The following is a 16,180-nucleotide window of genomic DNA, read 5'->3' as shown; positions in this document are numbered from 1 at the left end:
TTACATAGGGTTTAAAGTGCATAAGGCCAAGGGTGCGGACCAAAGCAAGGGCTTCTTTTTCAATCGTTGAGTATCTTCTTTCTGCCGCCAATAACTTACGACTGAAATAAGATACTGGGTGAACTTCACCTTCCTCATTCCTTTGAAAGAGGACACCACCAATTCCTACATCACTGGCATCAACAGCAATGATAAATGGTCTTTGAAAATCTGGGGAAATTAAAATGGGGTTAGTCAACAACACAGATTTAAGCTTATTAAAAGCTTCCTCACACTGCTCGACACAAAAAGAATTTCTGACCCTTTTCTAGGAGTTTTGTAAGAGGATGAGCAAGGTCTGAGAAATTTCTAACGTACTTTCTGTAGTAGCCAATCATACCTAGAACCCTTCTCACCTCTCTGACATTACTTGGGCTTTTCAAATTAATAATAGCCTCGAGGTTAGCTTGTTTCGGAGCCACCTGACCCAAACCAACCTCGTGACCCAAATAACAAACCTTAGTCTTACCAAATTCACACTTGGCTAAATTTATAACCAAACCAGCAGACCTAAGAGCCCAATTGTTACGACCCTTGTTGGGCCGTGGTGCAGGTTTGTCTACACTAAAGGATGTATACTCAGTGTTGTTACAGAGTATCCAGCAAAAGATGGTCAATGGAGACGAAAACACTCAGGAAAACTCAACAATATTTATTAACAAAGAAAAATAATCAAAGTCAACCTTGTGACTGCCAAGGACAAACTCTAGCCCTTAAATAATCCCTTAGGATTCCTAACTACTAAAAACTAAGCCCTAAACAGAGATAATAGAGAGAAACACATGAATGCAAATACATCAAAATATACAATACAAATTTCCTTAAAAATAAATACTTAAATACTAAATGTCTTAATATTAAATGTTAACAAAATCACAAGGTTGACTAAAAACTGAAAAATTACGTTAACATCTGATACTGGATATCACAAGAAGCAGATAAACACCGATATTATCTTCGACGCTTTTGACGTCGGGGTACTCATTGTGTAGTAGGTTGCAGGTGCAGAAACTCTTCAGATACAGTTAATTTGCTGCCTGTACTTTGGATTTTCACATATTTATATGGATTGCCTGTGAATCCAAAGCTTGGATGTATCAGGATGTGCTTTGGGAAGTAATTTTGACAAATTGTGCTCCTTTCCCTGCGGCAAGAGGTGTGCATCACCATCTTGTTTTCGTTCCAGATACATAGGCAGAGTTGATGGATGGAGGTATGCGATCGGCGTTAGGCCTATCAGGGGTACCAACCCAAGAAGGCCAGTTGGTTTGCTATTTGACATCACGCTGCCTTCCAGGGTCCCACGCTATGGGTGTTCCTTCTATCCTAATATGCACTGAATGGCGGTTGAATTTGTCAACATCTGTAGAGAAGCAGATAGTGCAACACTGCAGTCTTTTGAGTCAGGTTGCAACAGCCTTGCACTTCTTGTCGAGTGCTGGCTTCGCATTCAAGATGCTCAGTGACGTCATAAACATGGCACCCGCCATGATGTCATTTCACAGCTGCGGCCTACACGGAGACAGAGACATGCTTCCATTTTCGCTTCTTCGAGGTACAAGAGAACTTTACAACTACGCTTTCGGATTTGGCGACACGCACATTTTTTGAGAGAAATTGCAAGTGTTAGGAGATATAAACACATAGTGGAAAAGACGCAAGTCTTTCCTCTGTCTCTTTCCACTTAGGTGTCAACAAGCTTAGGTGACTGACGCCAGTGCGTTCTCCTGCCAGTCCTTGAAGAACAGGGACTTCGTGGCTGATCCTCGAGCCAAGAGAAGTTTCTTCTCCATCTTCAAGCCAGGACTGTCACATCCCTATTATAAGAAAGCACAAGAAGTAGTTGTAATTGTCGAACAAGTGATTGATGGAAGATTGGTCTAGTGTGGCTGTGAAGAGTTGAGGAATGCTAGAATCAGGGACTTCGTGACTGATCCTTGTGCCAAGAGGAGAAGAATAATTTCCTCTTCATCTTTGAGCCAGGACTGTCACATCCTTGTAAAAAGTAGCAATGCCACAGCAGTTTGGGTCTCTTGGTCTTGGCTGCATGAGTACCATCAACAGCCTCATGCTTCCATCAAGCTTGATGACGTCATAGCCAAAACCGCTATCAAAATGGCGGTAGTTATGACGTCACAGCCTACTGCTGCCAACCTCTCGTCTTCGGTAGCATCTTTATAATTACGCTCTCATTTCAGGAGCACGCACTTATGGAGAAATGTGAATTTTCTCATAGGATAAGCGGCAATACCGGTGCGTGCTCCAGTTAAATTTTGAATAAGAAAGCTTAAGCAGTAGTTTAGCTCAGTCAACTCTTAGACGTTTGCCGTTTAGGTTGTCAACAGTCCAGTGATAGCCTAGGTTGTGATAACCATGTTGGCCATAGAGCTTATGACGGACGTATGAACCATGACGCCCATGAGAGCTATGAAGGGCTTAAGAACCATGACGACCATGAGAGCTATGATGGCCATGAGGACTATGAAGACCATGAGGAATATGACGGTTATAGGAATATGATGGTCGTAAGGAATATGACGGCTGGAAGGACCATGACGGTTGTAGGAGGCAACTGTGTAAACAGTGATGGGCTTAGGAATCGTTCGTAAGAATTTGGGGTGCTGGTTAATCAGTGTTGCCAATTTAGACGAACTTGATACATACGCCGATGCCTTTACAAACTGTTTCCATGAATTCTAGGTGTCATAGTAATGCAATAATGGTAAAATTGCTCTCATATTTGTATATACAGTGGTCCCCCTGTATTTGCGGGGTATGCGTACCCCCCCCCCTATTTTGTTATTTAAAACTCAAGAAAAACCACTAAAAATGTTCATACTTAGTTTTTTTTAATAGTTTTATCACAAAAAGTGCATTTTATGATGAAATTGATGAAAAAAACCAAGAATTTGTGGATATTTCTCATAGAAAAATACCGTGAACGCACGAATTTTCTGCGAATAATGAGGGGAAATGTTCCCGAGAGTAATCCGCGAATGTGTGAGTCTGCAAATCCGGAGAACGCGAATACGGGAGGCCCACTGTAGATTGCAATTATATGCTTAATTCACTTATTTCCACGGTTTTGTGTAAGTTTTATCCTAAGTTTGGAAGGTAAACACAAACCAATTGGCAACTGCTGGTTTAATCATGAGAACGAGAACAGCGTAGTTTTACAATGCACGTAATGCTAGACGGCCGTAAGGTCCACGCAGTAGTTATTGAGATGTGTCACCCTCTCATTTACATGCTAAGTGAAGTGAAGGTGCATCAGCCATGTTCACCTGCTGTCTACCAACGTGGGCACCCATCTCAACCAGTCTATGGATTCCTCTTAGTAATCGAATACAGTTTGCATGGTGGGAATTAACAGACTTTGGGTTGACCCGAAAAGACTTCAAACCTTTACAGGTCAGAAGAATTCCCTTGCTTTGTATACTTATTGGTATAATCTCGTTTGTTCCTATAAGAATATTGACCAAACGGTTCGACTCTTAGACAGGTAGTTACAGTTAGTCGATAGCTTGGTTACTTTGCAGTAAAGTACTGTAGAGCCATTCTTCTTTACGAAAGCTCATGAAACTGATCGCACAAGGCTTTTTTATTTTGTTGGGAGTAGAATTGGTGGCGATAGGTATCCCATAAACTAAGGTTCAGGACTACTCTTTGAGTAAGTTTCGGGTGTATGGGCCATTAAGAAAACTTCAAGTCGAAAGGAGGAGGTGGAACTTCTTTCTTTCACTACTTTAGGTAGACAAGCCTAAGTAGTGCATCTGTAACCTAGGATGCTATATCCCAGTTAATTGAGTCATATCTTTTAGCCTAACAAGTGGTTAAATTCGTAGCCTACCCCAGCTAGTTCGAATCTACCGCCACTATCTTAGTTTAATCTGAGTAGTAGTTCTTAGCTTAGACTGTCTGAACTGACTGGTTTGGGCATACATGTGCCAACTTAGCCTAGCTAACGGTTGTGGTCTTGGCTTTTGAAACTGCATTTACTATATTAGCTTAGTCTGAGTGGTACAGTTCTTAGTTAGATTAGCCTAACTCTTGGGTAGCTGGTTCCAGCATACACGTCAACTTAGCCTAACAATGGGTTGATGACTTAGCATGGCCTTGCTACTTGAACATGCCTTTACTATCTTAGCTTGGTTTGAATAGTAAGGTTAAAAGCATAGCTGAGCATTGGCCAGCACCTAGGCTACCCATTTGGAACACTTTTACCACCTCAGCCTAGCAGGTTGTGGTTGTAGCCTAGCATGTATAGTCCAAACTTTCTTGGACGAATTTACCCTAACCTAAGTCATTGAGTTTCTAGATTAAGCGAGTCTATCCTAGCCTAGACTAGTTAGAGTACTTCTCTGATGGACTTAGCCTGGCCTAAGTGATGGAGGAGTTAGCCTAGCCTAATTGGTGAAAGAATTAACCTAGCCTAACCTACCAAGCCAGCGTGAACCTGGTCTTGCCAACTTGAAATAAGTTGACCAGTTCGGAATTGACTATACCTACTAAACCTAGTCCAAGTGGTTGTTTGCTAGACTAACCTAGCATCTTCAAAGGGGTCTCTTCCATCCTGGCCTAGTTTCTAAGTATTGAAGCCATGAACCTAGCATAGCGGGTTCAAGCTTCAGTTGGCTGAAGCAAATCATTAAAACTTCATGAACTCTGGAAAAGGAAGGTGAAGAATTTCCCATTCTTCAAGAGTGAGGTTGGGTGAAGTGACGTTGGGTACAAATCTGTGCTAGGTTGCTCGAGAATAGCACCATAGTGGTTTCTGGCAATATAGGGTTTCTCTTTGGAGGGTAACATATTGAACATATGTCCGTATATTTTAACAAATCACCGCATAGGGTGTTTCATGGTTGGAAAGTAACATTCCTTATGAAGAATGATCCCTGCCCTGTTAACAGGTTAATTCCTTGGACAGGAGGATAATTAGGATGTGTCTGAGTAGAATATATTATCATAGGACATTCCCTTGGGTTTCCTTACTAAGTCATCCGTATAATTAAAGACTTACGTAAGACCTGTCTGCTACAGGGTTCTCGCCCTTCGAGCAGTCTGAGGATTCCATTTGGGATACTGGGAACAACTGGAGGTTACGCAAACCCTCCGTTCTACCTGTTCCACCATATCCTGAACAGAGGAAGGGGTTCCAGTAATTGAGGAGGACCCAAGATGAGTGACTGATAGTTTATCTTAGCACAATCTTCTCTACCAGGTTCGTGTGGGGAAGAGGCACCACTGATAGGTAGAATTGATATCTCAGGTCTGGAGTTTGCCCAGTATCCCTTTTCAAATTAACAGTTTTAAGATTTTGGGTGCAGAGCATCAGCTCGGATGTAACACGACTCCAGAGTTCTTCTCTCGCATATACAACTTGTGTTAATTACAGACTTCATGACTCTTCCCATTAGGTGTGATTATTATGCCTTTTAACTGTACTCACAAGTTAACAGAAGTTTATTTACAAGATACACATAATTAAGTTAGGAGAACCTGTTTTCATGTGCACTGGAACGATTAAACCTATCGACTGTTTTATCCAAGCTTTTTCATCTTTTCATACTAATTTTTCTGCTTATGTAATCAAATAAATTTTGAGATAAAGTATGCAACCACAAGTTTTCATCCACAAAATGTCATTAAATGAAATATAGAATTGTATTTTAACTTTTTTCCCTTCTGAAGTATGTATATGTTGTGTATGCTACTGGTTTAATGCTGTTCCATTGTATTTTGTATTCTTGATGAAGAGGAACTCCAACAATAATTCATTGTGATCTTTCAGTTGTATTGCAAATTTCTTAGGTATTCCTCTTGGAAATACAAATATACTAGTTAGTACATTGGTTATGCCTTGATTTCAGTGTTTGACATTCATGCAATAAAATTCATTTTATCCAGTTTAAGGGGGGGCCTTAATGTGAGCTGTGCATGCATTGACAAGGGCACCTTCTTAGAGGTAAAGTTCGTGAGACATGTCTTCTTTGAGGAAGAAATTATAATTTTGGCAATCCATGGAATTCAGTTGCTCCAGATTCTTCAGGTACATGAATGTGTCACATATACAATCTATATCTGCTCTATGAAGCTGACATATGTATTTTATTAAAGGGATATAGGTCATAGATTCTTAAATATGTTCTCAATAAGTCTAGTAATAAAGGGATTTTGACGGAGGAAAAATCTATTTCTGGGGAGAGACCTGTGTCGCCCGGTGAAAAGGTCCTTCTTAATACTTTTCTGATATAAATAATTTCCAAATATACCAGAGAAAGTTAAACCATTGGTATGCAGAGGTTACTACCCTCGCGCGAGCACCTCAAGGGCGTCGTGTATAAAGAAAGGGCGTGTGAAAGCCACTAAACACAGGTCATCTTCCAATTAGATTACTCCTTCGTCAACATATGAACACGGGATGTGCCGACACAACGGTCTCCACCACACCGCTCCGACTCACCCAGTCCCCGCCCGATGCGAGCGCCATCTTACATCCTTCTGTCATAGATTTCAGTAATGGCTTGGAAAGGAATGGGATGGGAAACAGGGTAGGGTTTCACCGGGCGACACAGGTCTCTCCCCAGAAATAGATTTTTCCTCCGTCAAAATCCCTTTTCTGGGTCGACCTGTGTTCGCCGGTGAAAAAATACCAGAGAATGCCTTTCAAGCTCATGAATTGAAATTAATAAAAAGGATAACGAAAACATCATTAATAGATCCATCTTCATTAAGTAATAGTAGCATATAAACTTAATGTCTAAAGTTAAGAATATAACTTATAAATAGCTTAATCTCTAAAAATGCATACATCAATCTTAATTTCTAAACTTAAGAATATAACTTATATTATAACTTAATTACTAAATATGTATACCTAAACAAAAATGTAAACGAATCATATACATTTAATAATCTAATATATACAGGTATGATTAAGCCGAATCTAAGAATGAACGATATCCTAAGGAGAAGCATGATACTTGGGTGGCTGAATCTGATCTACCGAGGTGAGAGGCATCGTGGCAGAGAGTGGCAGGTAGAAAGGTGACAGTATAAGGAATGGGACGAAATTGAAGTAAGGAAAGTTAGTCAGATGAGATTAAACTCCCCGCCGCTATAGTGGAAAATTTTAAGGCTTGAATATTTCTTAGATAGTGGCGTTTAAAGACCCGAGGAGATTTCCAACCCGTATACTTCTTAAGGTCATCAAAATTCATATTTTGAAAATAATTAATTGAGGTAGCTATAGCCCGAATATCATGAGCATGTGGAAAAGATTCTGGATTGGCTTGCTTTATGAAGTAGAGTATTTGCTGTCTAATACCTTGAATTGAGATAGTACCCCCTTTCTCTCTGGCAAATAAATGACCAGAGGAACATGAGGAGGATCTAGCTAAAAAGGCTTTCAGAGTTACCACAGGACATAGGGATGTATCCTGAGTAGAGGAATAATTTTCCAAGGAGACCATCTGTTTTGAGGATCTTCATTTTTATTTTTAGCTAGGAAACTCCTATCCGGCGAGAGCAGTACTTCTCCTGATGGGAGGAAATCTAAGTTCTCAGGATTACGTGAGAGAGCTGCTAATTCTGATATTCTGGCACCTGAGGCCATGGCTGTAAGAAACAAAGTTTTTCTCAGTAGAGAAATGTAAGAGCAAGATTCGTTGTTGATATCCGAGGCTAGTTTTAAAACATCGTTTAAAAACCACGTGACCTTTTGAGGACGAATTGTAGGTGTAAGTCGAGCACAAGCTTTGGGAATGGATGAAAAATAAGAATCTGCTAAATTAATATTAAATCCAACTTGAAAAATCTTTTTCAGAGCCGACTTAATCGTAGTAATAGTACTAGCGGCTAGGCCTTTATCAAATAAGGTTTTAAAAAATGAAATGGCCAAATTTGGGTCATTTGAAGAATATCTAAATTCTTTATAAACTCCGCTAATTTCTTAACAGCCGAATCATATTGCCTAAGCGTTGAATCCCTTTTGTCAGATTCTATGAATAAGACATTCTCCGGATCGATATTTGCATCTTTATGAGCAGCAAATTTCATGAAGTCCACAAAGTTAGGGTTTGAACTACTCTTGAGGAAGCTGACACAGTCTGAGTTTGAACTATTTGTGTCAACTTTGGATGTGGGATCCGTCTGGGATGGAGCTTCAGCTCTAGTAGGAGCGGAAACCAATTGCTTTTGGGCCAGTTGGGTGTTACTAGGGCCACTGATCCTTTGAAGAAACGTAGTTTGTGTAACACCTTCATTCAGAAGATTCACTGGAGGGAACAGATAAATCTTCTGCCAGTGGTTCCAATCTAAGGTTAATGCGTCCATGGCATAGGCCTGAGGGTCCAGGTTGGGGGCTACATAGCAAGGAAGTTTGTGGTTGGTGCATGTCGCAAACAAGTCTACCTGGAGATCTGGAACTAGTCTGGTTATCCACCGAAATGAATTCATGTCTAGGGACCACTCCGATTCTAAAGGCTTGGTTCTGGATAAAGCGTCCGCTATAACATTTTTACTCCTGCCAGATGTGTTGCTGACAGGAACCAGTTTCTTTTTTGCTGCCAAGGAAAATATTGTTACTAGAACATGATTCAGATTGGGTGATTTGGAACCACCTCTGTTTATGCAGTGGACTACCACTGAATTGTCTGAGACTATCCTCACATGACTTGTCTTGTGGTGATGCAATTGTTTCAAGGTTAGAAACACTGCCATTGCTTCCAACACATTTATGTGAAACTGTTTTCATATTGAGTGACCAGATTCCCTGAAACTTTGGTGTTGGGAGTAACCCCCCCAACCACTGAGTGACGCGTCTGTATGAATCGTCACTTGAGGAGGGGGGATTTGTAAAGGAACTGATTTGGTCAGTTTCTTGTACTGTGTCCATGGGAGTAGTCTCTTTATTAAAACGGAGGGAATTGTAGATACTTTGTCTCTTAAATGTATCTTTGCTCTCTTTTTCCAAACTCGATTGATGTCTTTGAGTTTGGCTTTCAGTAGGACGTCTGTTACTGAGGCAAATTGGAGTAAGCCGAGAATTCTTTCTAAAGCTCGTCTTGTTATCATTTTGTTCTTGATCAATTGTTTCGTTGCTAATGCTATCTCTTTGGCTTTCTTGGGTGGAAGAGATAGCTTGTGCTCTTTCAAGTCCCAATGAATCCCCAGCCAATCGAACTGACTTGCTGGTTGTAGCCGGGATTTTTCGAAGTTCAACTGAAATCCTAGACTTTGCAAGAACTGAATTACTTTGTTTGTTGCTTGTGGCAATCTTCTACTGTTTTCGCCCAAATGAGCCAATGTCTAGGTAGGCTACTAGCAGTATTCCTTGGTTCCTGAGTTGTTGTAATACTGTCTCTCCTAGTTTCGTAAATATCCTGGAGCAATGTTTGAGGCCGCCGAACGGCATCACCTTGAATGCATAGGATTTTCTGCCTAAGCGGAAGCCTAGGTAGGGAGAGAAATTTCTTGCCATCGGAACATGATAATAAGCGTCTGTAAGATCTATAGAGGTGGTGACGGCCCCACGGGGGGGGAAGTAAGGTCCGTACCTGTGAGACAGTCAGCATACGGAACTTGTCGCAGAGAATGTAAGAATTCAGTTTGGACAAGTCCAGGACTACTCTTCTTTTGTTCGATTCTTCTTTGGAACAGTGAACAGACGTCCCTGGAATTTCAGGCTTTTTACTCTCTTTATAGCTTTTTTCTGTAGGAGATCTTTGGTGTATTCTTTCAGATCTGTGTAGGTGCCTGAAAGAAATTCACCGGAGGAGGTGGGGACCCCTTCTTCCACTTCCAACCCAGACCCTTGGAAACAATACTGTGTGCCCAAGGGCTGAAGGTCCATTGATCTCTGAACCGGTACAGTCTCCCTCCTACCCGGTCCTTCTCATTGATTATGGGTCGGCTTATATCCTCTACCACCCCTTGCGCCTCTGGTTCTAGGTCCGCCTCGTTGGCGGAACTGTCCTCTAGCTCTGTTACCACCGGATTGTCGAGGGTATCCTCGAAAGGCTCCGGTGGCTTCGTAGGCCGGGTTAAATGCCGGAGAAGACATCCATGCTGCAGTGGCTGGTGGACTGTATGCCTGAGGTGCGGGTACAATCATGAATTGTTGTGGTTGCGTGGTTTTTGATGTCGAAGGTTTCGACACTTGGGTTGGAGGATTTGTTTGTTGGCGCTGCTGACTTCGGAACCCCTTGTAAGTAGTAAAATACTTTTGTTTCTTCTTTGGGTTCTGGTGCTTTGCTGTAGGGTCGAACTTCCGTTTGGAAGAGAGACCCCAACGAACTCGAAGGTTTTGGTTCGTCCTGGCCGCCTCCTGTAGCACCTTGTCTACTTCTTCTTGAGGAAATAGATTCTTTCCCCAGAAGGAAGACTTGATCAGTCTATTAGGCTCGTGCCTAATAGTCGCCTCAGCTAACACATGTTTCCTGCAGCTTTTCCTGGCTGCAATGAATTCATGAAGGTCCAGCTGATAAGTTTGTAAGAGGCTCTTAGCTAAGACCTTGAAAAGCTGCTCTTCTTTATATATGGAGGCCACCAACTCCAGTGATGTCACTGCGTTGATGGACCTAGCCAACCTTGATCTTGCCTCAAACTCTGCCTTCAGTAAGTTATCCGGTAGTTTCGGGAGTCTTTCTGAAAACAAAGAAGACGCACAGTCTGCGTCTAGTTTTCCGACTGTGAAAGTCGACGGAACGTCCTGCCAGAATTCTCTAGTGGCTGGCATGAGGAGGGAGGTAGCATCCGTCTCTTTGAGAGTCGGCATTGGCAGATCATCATTCTCAGCCTGAATTGTAAGTTCTGTGATCTTATCAATGAACGGAGAAGCGATGTCCTGTGGAGATGTAAAGATCGTATACGATCCTTTGTGAGGGGTTAATTTTGTGTTTGTACAACCCCAATCAGTCATAATGCGAGCCCAGACAGCTTGGGCTTGTTCTTTCGGGAAAATCACTGTTTCCTTAGGAACTTTATCCATTCTGACTAGCGCATTCTCCGTCAGTCTGACGAATCCATTGAAAGGAAACTGAAGTCCTTCTGGGTAGAACTCGAAATCTGACAATGGTCGAGTACCCAGACCCTCAAGGGTTAGTGTTCCATCCAAGTATGGAGCGTGGAGTGCCAACCGCCAAGGGTTGTTCTTATCGAACGGTGGTAATTTCGATGCATCCGGAACTGTCGATGGAGCAGCTTGAGTTCCGGATTGGAGTATACCTGCGATCAGATCTCTGATCGGTTTTAGCTGCTCCGCCACTATGTCAGTCACCGACTGCGTGGCTGGAGTGGGAGCCGGAGTAGGAGGAATTCTCTCATCCAGCCTCTCATCCACTACCTCTCTAAACCTTGATAAAAGTTTGTCTACGAGGAGGTCAGATTGCAAGTCAAGCTCCGACGTCTTGTGTTTAGCGGACTTACCCCTCTGTCCTTTAGAAGGAGGAGGTGCCTTGGCAGCTGGCGAAGAATCATACGACGTCGATGGCCTAGGGGCCGGAGACGACGCTGATTTCGCCAACGGAGTTGACTTAGACGCCTTTGATGAAGGCTTTGATGCCTTCAAAGGCTTCACCTTGGGTCGGACTGACCTAGAACCTTCCCAAGGTGAAGGAACAGATTTATCGAAGCCTAGAAAAGAAGAGGAAGAAGAAGAGGGGGTAGGAGAAATGAAGGATCCTGCCGGAACCTCTACGCCACTTACCTGCTCATCCATCGGTTCTAGATGGATGTCTAGAGCAGCCACATCTCCCGTCAGTTGCTGGTCGTCCTGGTTTGGAGCCATAGCCGCTCGAATGGCTTCTATAATCGGAGCCGCTACTTCACTCTTTACTCCAGCCGACGGAGAACCGGGGAACAGACGGGTAGCTAGAGTGTTATCCAACACATAAGGGCAACCTTGTGGAGCGTTACGGCCGAATCCAGACACCCACTGTCGGAGACTTGCCTTGGCCGCCTTCAAACTCTCCTCATCCGCCTGTAAGAGGGGATAGGAATAAATGGGTCGCATTGACTAACACTTAAACTATACTATGTCTATATTAATCAAACAATCAAGAATTGTATACCCATTTGTTACTTGATCTTACCTCATCGTTTAACAAGATTGAGGTCAACTCAAAACACCATGCGCACGACTCCGGGAACCAGATCATGTACGGGGTCTGGCCCTCTTCAGCAATGAACGAGATCGAGCAATGAGCGTGGGACCGACAGCAGTCATGTCCCACCGGATCGCTGAAATTCCCAGGACATCCTTGGAAGGCGCAACGGACTTTCTGTAATATATAAATAAGTACTCACTCTCCTTAATGAACTAACTTAGAAATAGAGCATGCCAGTATTCTTAACTTAGCATGCATATACAGTCTCGTTGTAGCTAATATTATTAAACGGAGAGTGTAACGTATGTTAAACCGAAATATTCACAATTTTATTCCGTATATCCCGGATGTCCGGTGATCTCCGGAGAAATTGACTATCGTATCAACAAGGTAAATCCATATTTCTTTTTAGAGAATAATATTTAGTCATGCTAATCTCCGGTGAAGTATATCACCGGAGCCATATTACCGGAGCTGAGGATGTGTACCATATCGAGAAAACGGAAAGCCTAACCGGGAAGGTGTTCCCAATCGGCCTAGTCAATGCCGGAGATGATGTGCCAAAACATCTCATACCACATGATAAAATCAACTAACATTTCTAATGGTAACCTTTAATAAGACGGAGTCTCCGTCGGTGGATCTCCGGCGAACGGAGTTCCGTAAGGTAATTCTTATTGAATTATCTACCACTCCACCTTTTCCATATCTTCCCCAAGCCATGGCGGGGGAAGAAAGGAAGGGGGGTTTATGATAGAACATGTTGGGCGGAATACCGAAAGAAACGCAAATGGCGGCCGATAGTGGTTGATCTTAACCCACGATGTTAATGGACCATTCGCGATAACTTATAGCGTATAGTACCACCAAAAGCAGAATTACCTATTAAAGTCAATTCTTTCGTAAAGTCGGGGAACACTATAGCAAGTGGTTCCCAAGACTACGTTTATCATTGTCATTACACTTGGTGGTACCTACGACACAATGTTATCGGTCTGGACCAAGAACAGAGGCCTAGGCTAACTATGTTCAAGAATGGTACTACCTCATGTATGGAAAACCTTGAATGAAAACATAAAATATAATAGTTTATCTAGATTAAACTAAAGCCTAATAACCTTAATACGTAGCCAAGCTTAAAGTACAATCAGGTCACGAAAGAGGGGGATTAATCCAGCCTCTTTTGCACACGGAAGGGGGACATCTTTCCCCAATTCTCTGTAACCTATGTACTTAGAACTGTTAAGATAGTCCTTAACTTAGACTAACAAAAGGGGGAAATAATCCAACCTTGTTAGCAATATTGTTCGAGCGGGCTACTACAAGGTAACTGCAAAGAGGGGGATGTCTCCAGCCTCTTTCAGTACTAGACAATAGTTAATACACTTCGTATATGAACGACCAGTTCCTTATGATAAACCATAAAACTACATACACTGATATTCATAAATAAAGACATGAGTAAGCGAGGAAGAGAGGCCTAGCGTAAAACACCACAAAAGGCCAACCGTAACCGCGGCCCGATGGTCTGACGCGGTATTTCACCTTATAGACTAAAACCGTAAAGAATTTTCTCAACGTTTTAAATACTGTTTGGACATGTAAGATGTTAATAAATATGCACTACTTCTGACTGTCCAAAGGAGCCCTCTTCCTCGCTTAAACAAGACTACTTTATAATAATAACGGGACTCGTGAGGTCCAATATTATAAACTGTGCAAATACGTACAAATTCCTGAAGTTAAACTGAATATATAATTCTGCAACAGTAAACCTCTAACTCTGTGAGACGAACTATCGAGTGTGCATTAAAAAGGAAAGCTAAAAGCTATCTTTAAACTACACATAGGGGCATACCGAAACCAACATGCTTTGTTTACGATCGGTTGTGAGCGCATGGCCGGTACCATGCTATAAAACCCAAAATTACGTGTAAATACCGATTCATAAGCTGTTTTTTACAAGCAAACAGAATTTATGGTACTTAACATTGGTCCAGGTGAAGGTAGAGCTTCAGCCATGATGAAATAAATCCAGAAATCGTAGGAAAATACAGACACGATTCGCACAATTACAACGCTCACGAGTCCAAAAGAAGGATGTAAGATGGCGCTCGCATCGGGCGGGGACTGGGTGAGTCGGAGCGGTGTGGTGGAGACCGTGTGTCGGCACATCCCGTGTTCATATGTTGACGAAGGAGTAATCTAATTGGAAGATGACCTGTGTTTAGTGGCTTTCACACGCCCTTTCTTTATACACGACGCCCTTGAGGTGCTCGCGCGAGGGTAGTAACCTCTGCATACCAATGGTTTAACTTTCTCTGGTATATTTGGAAATTATTTATATCAGAAAAGTATTAAGAAGGACCTTTTCACCGGCGAACACAGGTCGACCCAGAAAAAGGTAATTGTGTGGATTACTGTACTTGGAACATTTATACAGGCCAACAAGTAATCAGCCACACCTGGCATCAGTAATGAATAAATTGGTTTGCTAGACTCAGAAAATACAGGAAAAACATAAGAAATAATTCATATACAATCCATACATCATATTTTGCAGGTGCCAAATACCATCAGGGATATGTCCAGTTAGAGGAATTAGTACTAGGAAATACAATATATTTCAGAGATGCAATACCTACCTATTACATTTATTTGAGTTACTGTTCTTCATACTACTTAGGTTAGCAAACACCTGTAGTTTGCAGATACATGTGAGCATTAGGTTCAGTATGCTTCTATACATAAAATGAAACCAAAGAGTTCTTTTTGGCAATAGCCAGCTATTTATAAGGCAGTGTAGTCATATCATTATTTTGTCCTGGGACATACGCCAGTGTGTAAGACTGACTTGTTTTAAGTTATCAGTATGTTAATGCTGGTTGATTGTCTGAATGGAAATTTTATCAGATTGTGACCAATGTTTTATGAGGAAGTAAATTTTGGGCTCTGAATTTCAATTTAACTATCAGAAAACTTTGTACAGTATTTGTACCAGTATATAATTTCCTGATGCTAGAAGTCATGTTTTGTGAAATGTAATGATTTGTATTTTGTCTTCCATACAGTGTTTATCAACGGCATATTTCAACTGGCAGTCAACCACCTCCGAAAAATTATGAAGCCAAAAACCGTAAGGTATCTCGTAAACGAGATACAGCATAAATCAGGTTCTGTGGTTTTGTATCAGTATTAATAGTAAATACACAAGGGAACAACATAAAAATGCTTAGCAGTTGTATTCTCATTTTGACCTCTTGATTTTACAGTCTTTGATTACCAGAATAAGAGCTTATCGGCAGGATTTAAAATGGACATGGCAGGCTAACTAGTTATGACTTTAATATCAGGTGATGTTTAACAAATCTGTCAGTAATAACTGTCCTAGTTGATATGATAGTAGACTAATTTTTTTTCTACACGTCTTAAGATTTTCAGTACATGCGACAGCAGAATCAGAGGCTGAATGATGCCTAGAACTAGTTTATTGCAGTCCAGAGTGATTGGGCTTGAAGTTCGTGAAATATTAAGTACAGGAATCAAATAAAAACAGCACTTCTTATTTGATAATTTTGTGTTTAAAATACATAACATTTACATTTGTAGAAAGAATTATAGTTGTTATGTTTATGGTTACCAACATATGTTCAAATTGCTAAAAGTGTATTTTCTTATTGAGTAAAGTGCAAATCCATTTCTTATTGTATGTAAATGTTAAAAAAAAGATTTTGAATTGGTATTTTTAAAGGTGGACAAATCCTAAAATTGAAAGAGAAACTTAGAATTTTTATCTATTCTATTCAAACCTGCCTGTCTTTTACATGAGCTTTAGTTTTTTATATGCTTTAATATTTATTAATGTGTCACATGGGAATGAACTTTATTATTACTAATGAAGTAAACACCTTGTTAATGGAGTGACTAATATGGGGTATTCAGTCTTTTATGATTCACAATGAAATTGTTCAACATGGATAAGAATAGGTGCTCTATTTTTAGGACTTAATAGGTAATCGATAAAAGCTGAATAC

The 16,180-nt window shown here is 41.3% G+C and overlaps 2 protein-coding genes across 2 annotated transcripts in view; one reads left to right on the top strand and one right to left on the bottom strand.

Moving 5' to 3' along the window:
• LOC135198433 (ras suppressor protein 1-like) overlaps positions 1-15,706 on the top strand; it is a 31,274-nt gene extending 15,568 nt beyond the window's left edge. Inside the window, 1 exon segment of the mRNA XM_064225966.1 lies at positions 15,218-15,706. Within this exon segment, the coding sequence (XP_064082036.1) occupies positions 15,218-15,314 (97 nt within the window). The 3' untranslated portion in view covers positions 15,315-15,706.
• LOC135198427 (uncharacterized) lies at positions 9,935-12,318 on the bottom strand. Its single transcript, XM_064225958.1, has 2 exons — positions 12,132-12,318; positions 9,935-12,019 (listed from the first exon to the last, which is right to left on the bottom strand). Exons 1-2 carry the CDS (start codon positions 12,195-12,197, stop codon positions 9,935-9,937), a joined length of 2,151 nt encoding a protein of 716 aa, XP_064082028.1. The 5' UTR covers positions 12,198-12,318.
• Positions 15,707-16,180: the final 474 nt, after the last annotated feature.

This window comes from Macrobrachium nipponense, chromosome 22 (assembly GCF_015104395.2).
Source record: "Macrobrachium nipponense isolate FS-2020 chromosome 22, ASM1510439v2, whole genome shotgun sequence".
Lineage (NCBI taxonomy): Eukaryota > Metazoa > Arthropoda > Malacostraca > Decapoda > Palaemonidae > Macrobrachium > Macrobrachium nipponense.
Note: the sequence above shows the minus strand (reverse complement) of the source record. Positions and strands in the feature narration are given on the sequence as shown.

What these genes read in the sequence shown, in the direction of transcription:
- LOC135198427 (XM_064225958.1), bottom strand. Translation starts at nt 12,197, where the DNA reads ATGATCTGGTTCCCGGAGTCGTGCGCATGGTGTTTTGAGTTGACCTCA. An exon ending in CAATCTTGTTAAACGATGAG is followed by an intron (nt 12,020 to 12,131) that starts GTAAGATCAAGT and finishes CCCCTCTTACAG; the next exon opens with GCGGATGAGGAGAGTTTGAA.